The sequence below is a fragment of the Dreissena polymorpha genome, chromosome 8 (assembly GCF_020536995.1).
Source record: "Dreissena polymorpha isolate Duluth1 chromosome 8, UMN_Dpol_1.0, whole genome shotgun sequence".
In the NCBI taxonomy this organism is placed as follows: Eukaryota; Metazoa; Mollusca; class Bivalvia; order Myida; family Dreissenidae; genus Dreissena; species Dreissena polymorpha.
This window is the reverse complement of record NC_068362.1, coordinates 46,454,532-46,459,332: the sequence shown is the minus strand read 5'-3', so window position 1 is coordinate 46,459,332 and position 4,801 is coordinate 46,454,532. Positions and strand designations below refer to the sequence as shown.

Below are 4,801 nucleotides of genomic sequence, written 5' to 3'. Positions count from 1 at the left end.
TTTTCATGATTGCATTAATGTTCACGTTGACCACATACCTATTGTTTATTCTACATCAAGCACGTAAGGTCAATATTTCAAGTGAATGCAGAACATCTTTATCAAGTAAAATGTCTTTGAATGATATTGATAATTAAGTTCAACCTGAATATCTCGTCATCTCAATTCGCTCTGTATATTCCAGATAAATTGAAAGCGTGTTTACGCAATGCTTCGTTTATATTTAAAAAGTAGAGTATCAAATCAGTAATGTTTGCCACAACAAACCTATCATATGTACATAAACTAAATCGACTGAAAAAGATAAAGACAGAATGCTTAAACAATGTACTGACTTTTTTTTCAAACTTAATTCAGAGCCGGTTCTCTTAAGGATCAATGAAACAATGGTACTGAACCAGGTGAACGATTATGTGTCAATACGTATGTCTTGTGAAAATTGTGACTAAACGAATTGATAAGATAACTATGTACTGATAATGTCCTTTACGTGGTGCACTTCATTTCTAAAATGAAGATCATATTGTCTGTGTGTACAGTTTGTTTTATGTTTGGAATTGTACATATATCAGCTGTTACCGATGAGGAATTCCAAGCTTTATTTATCAGGCTTACTGCGCTAGAAGAAAAACAAGTAATTTCCGACAAGCGAATAGGCTCGCTTGAAAGAGACATTGTTTCGTACGTGAACAGAATCGCTGATCTAGAAACTTACTGGAAACTGTCTGACAGAAGAGTTGATATGCTTAAAAGGAAAAATGATATCTCTAACAGAAGAATAATCGCGCTCGAGAAGAAACTGTCGGACAAAACATTTGTAGAGCATGAAAAAAGAAAGACACTGTCTGACAAATTAATCGAAGCGTTAAGAAAAAACATGGCGCTACCTGACATAATATTGCAAACTATTGAAACGAATGACACATTACCTATGGACAAGACCACCCAGAATGAACGGAAAGTTGCTTCGACCGACAAGAAAATTCGATCAACTGCAGGTAGCTAACATTGTATTATACCAACTGAACACATATACATTTTAATATGTGATTATACATTATCACACGTCTGTATTATATGTATCACATTTCTATGAATATTTAGTCTTATTTCGAATAATAACACGAACTCCCATATTTGTTTCACTTTATTCAAAATATAAATTTATAGTTTTTAATCATGAAGATCATAGAAACTAGGGTTTTGATTTTGCTGTTTCTTAATTGCAGCACATTCATGCGGAAGCAGAAGATTTGTTTCAGAAGGAAATGTTGCTTTTACTGCAATAAAAAACCTTAACCAGAAACATATTGGCTTAGATCAGAACATCATCTTTGAGCAGATTCTTACAAATGAAGGAGGCGGGTATGACCCTATTCATAGTGTTTTCATAGCACCACAAGCCGGCCTTTATGTTCTGTCATCAGCTGTAACGACGACCAGTGATGGAATGTCTCATACCGCTATTGTTCGCAACGGAAACAACGTCGCACGCATGTATGGTCATGGAAACAGTGGATATTTCGACCAAGGCAGTCAGATGATTGTGATTAGGCTGAATGCTGGAGATGAAGTTGCTGTTCAAAATATCGACATTCCAGACCTCACTATTGTTGGCGGACTGTATTCATCATTCAGTGGCTTTTTACTGTTGCCGCAATAATACACATGTTTATGTTGACTTACGTAGACATATGTGATGACATACAAATACATGTATATTGCCAAAATATAGATATACATAGTTTTTATTTAAACTAATGTTACTTGAAATTATGCAATCACTCATAATGCAGAAGACCTCTACTATTAATATATTTCCACAAACATAGGTTACACGTCCATTCGTTTTGTTTAATTATAACAGTTCTATGCGACTATTCTATATAAGAAACTTTGCACTCGACGTTCGTTTTATATTTTCAATATAAATGTGACCAGGGGTCCGTTTCATAAACGATCGTACGATAATGTTAATTTACGAGATAATTTTGTAATCTTAATAAGCAGACGAACTAGCTCGCTAGGCTCGTCAAATATATACGAATATATACGGCGCTAAAGATGCCAATGTAAGTAGTTAAGTACTGACAATTGTTAAACATATGATATGGACTTGAGCAATTATGCATATTCGAAAAATGTATCGTATCGTTAATGTTTATAACGATGTTTATTGAAACGGTCTCCAGGTTTGTTTATGCACAATAACTTTGTTTGTTTTACTGAATACAATAACTGCACAAGGAATCTACATGTATTGCTGTGTTCATACTTTCATGAATGGCGTTATGATTATAATCATAGATTTAACCGAGAACCCATCTTGCTGGTCGCATCTAGTTTTACCAGACCTTGACTTTGTCCGTGTCAATATGATTGTTTATAAGATCTTTTGAAAAGGTTCAAAATAGGCATGCTATAAAAAAAGACCAGACTCGACCAAGTATTAATCCTGATCACCATGTAATAGCGCATCAAATTGTACTGTATCTAAATGGTTGCAGTCGAAACTATGAACAACTAAGTTCCAATTCGTGTGTGTTCCTTACGGTGGCAAAGAGACGACATTCACTCCTTTTTTTTAAAAATTGCACTCTTCTTGTTTCTATCTCGTGACAACGACTAAGTAACTCGAGGTCACGACTTACTAACTCGTGGCTACGAGTTAGCTATATCATGGCCACGAAATAGAAAAAAGAGGAGTGCAAAACTAAATAAAAGAGGAATGCAATTAAAAAAAGAGCGGTTCAGTCAATAAAGGAAGGGTTTATTAAACAAAAGAGGAGAGAATTTTAGCTATCTCGAGATCCCGACTTAGCTAACTCGTGGCCACGAGTAAGTCAGCCAATCAAATTGTTCCACATGGTCGTTCATGGTGATCTTTATACAAAGGGAAGTAATCATCAACAAAAGAGGGGAGAATTTTAGCTATCTCGAGATCCTGACTTAGCTAACTCGTGGCCACGAGTTAGTCAGCCAATCAAATTGTTCCATATAGTCGTTCATGGTGATTTTTATACAAAGGGAAGTTACCATCACAGTAAAAGCCCGCTTTGGCAAGCTATATATATGCGTACAGAATATTTGCACATGTTACGCAAAATTTGATCGGCCGACTAACTCGTGACCACGAGATAGCTAAAAGTATCTCCTCTTTTGTTTAATGCACCCTTTGTTATTTACTGCAGCGCTCTTTTTTTAATTGCACTCCTCTTTTATTTAGTTTTGCACTCCTCTTTTTGTAACTCGAGGCCACGGCATAGCTAACTCGTGGCAACGAGAAAAAAGACGAGTGCAATTTAAAAAAAGAGGAGTGAATGTCACCTCTATGCTACCGTAGTTCCTCGACGAACGCAAGGATTGTTAACGAAAATTATCAGGGTCATTCTCGTAGATTTTAGGCACAGATACATGTCCGTACGTTATGATACGATGCTTTGCAATATGTTCAAGATTTGATAATCTCAAGTTTAAAGTGGCCTTTTCACAGATGTTGGCATATTTTGGAGTTTGTCATTAAATGCTTTATATTGATAAATGGAAACATTGGATCTTAAAAGCTCCAGTAAAAAATCAAGAATAAAATTTAAAAAAGGAAAGAAAGTAGCCGGTACCAGGGCTCGAACCAGCGACCCCCGGAGTCCTGGAGTTAGTCTGAAGTAAAAACGCATTAGCCCTCTCGGCTATTTCGCCGGGTATACACAGTTTAAGTATTTTATACCTCATATAAGCAGTCTTCGTAGTTTCGTAAATGTAAACGACAACAACAGAACTCTCCAAATTATTCAATCGTTTCGCGTTGAAACGCTTTATAATTTTTAGGTTTTCAAATCGTCAAATGATACATATAATGGCTTTATTGGACTATGGTAAATGTTCAGTTATACTGTTTCCTCACAAATATCTTAACTAAAACGAAAATTTGCGAATCTGAAACAACTTTTTTTCAATTTTGTCAATTTACCAAACCGTGAAAAGATCTCTTTAAGGACGCGGTCTGATCTCAAGTTTTGATAAAATTTTGAGAATGGAACAGTATAAATATTTATCGAGATAAGACTCAAGAGCTGTCGTCATGTAGTTCGTGATTGTATCTGTTAATACTGTCATAATCTTGTCATATATTTCCTTTTATATAATTCAACATTACTAGTTTGCGTGTTATTTGAATGATTTTACATTAAACATAGCACTAAACTGCAATTATTATACATATAAAGCAACGTATATCAGCAGCATATAGCAGCATGTATCACACAACAGTCAGAAATACGCAGCATAACAAAAGTCGAACATTAGTAACAGCATGAAAATCTGTTAAATAACCTATCATATGGGACGATACGTTTTTCACATATCTCAACTCTTTTCCCAGAACACGGCTCAAATGTATCAAAACGCATCGCAGGCGCTAACAGACCGTTGTCGCAGTGTCGAACAATATCCAGTATGTGTTTTCACGGTCTCCATTATATCTTTATATGTCAAAATAAAGATTCATATATTGAAATGAACATCGTGATAAACTGATACATTTGATTGAAACGTTTGCTATTTAAAAGCTTCATAAAGAATAAGGGGTTTGAACGCCGGCCACTTGTGTAGAGGATGATCGTGAAATATAGTATTATGCAATTCTCTACCTAAGCTCATTCAAGTAGGACAGTTGTCAGTTATAGGCAAAGATATGTGCACCAAGTACTGCATACTAATTTACATTGAATATAAATACATATTTAAAGGTCATTAAATAGGGTCCGTGACCAAGGGCAAAAACACTGACCTGCATTAAGCTTAG

General features: G+C 35.4%; 1 protein-coding gene across 1 annotated transcript; it reads left to right on the top strand.

Annotated features, from left to right (window-relative positions):
- Positions 1-490: 490 nt before the first annotated feature.
- On the top strand, positions 491-2,250 carry LOC127842480 (collagen alpha-1(X) chain-like). The gene is made up of 2 exons (XM_052372009.1): positions 491-998; positions 1,230-2,250. Exons 1-2 carry the CDS (start codon positions 512-514, stop codon positions 1,661-1,663), a joined length of 921 nt encoding a protein of 306 aa, XP_052227969.1. The 5' UTR covers positions 491-511; the 3' UTR covers positions 1,664-2,250.
- Positions 2,251-4,801: the final 2,551 nt, after the last annotated feature.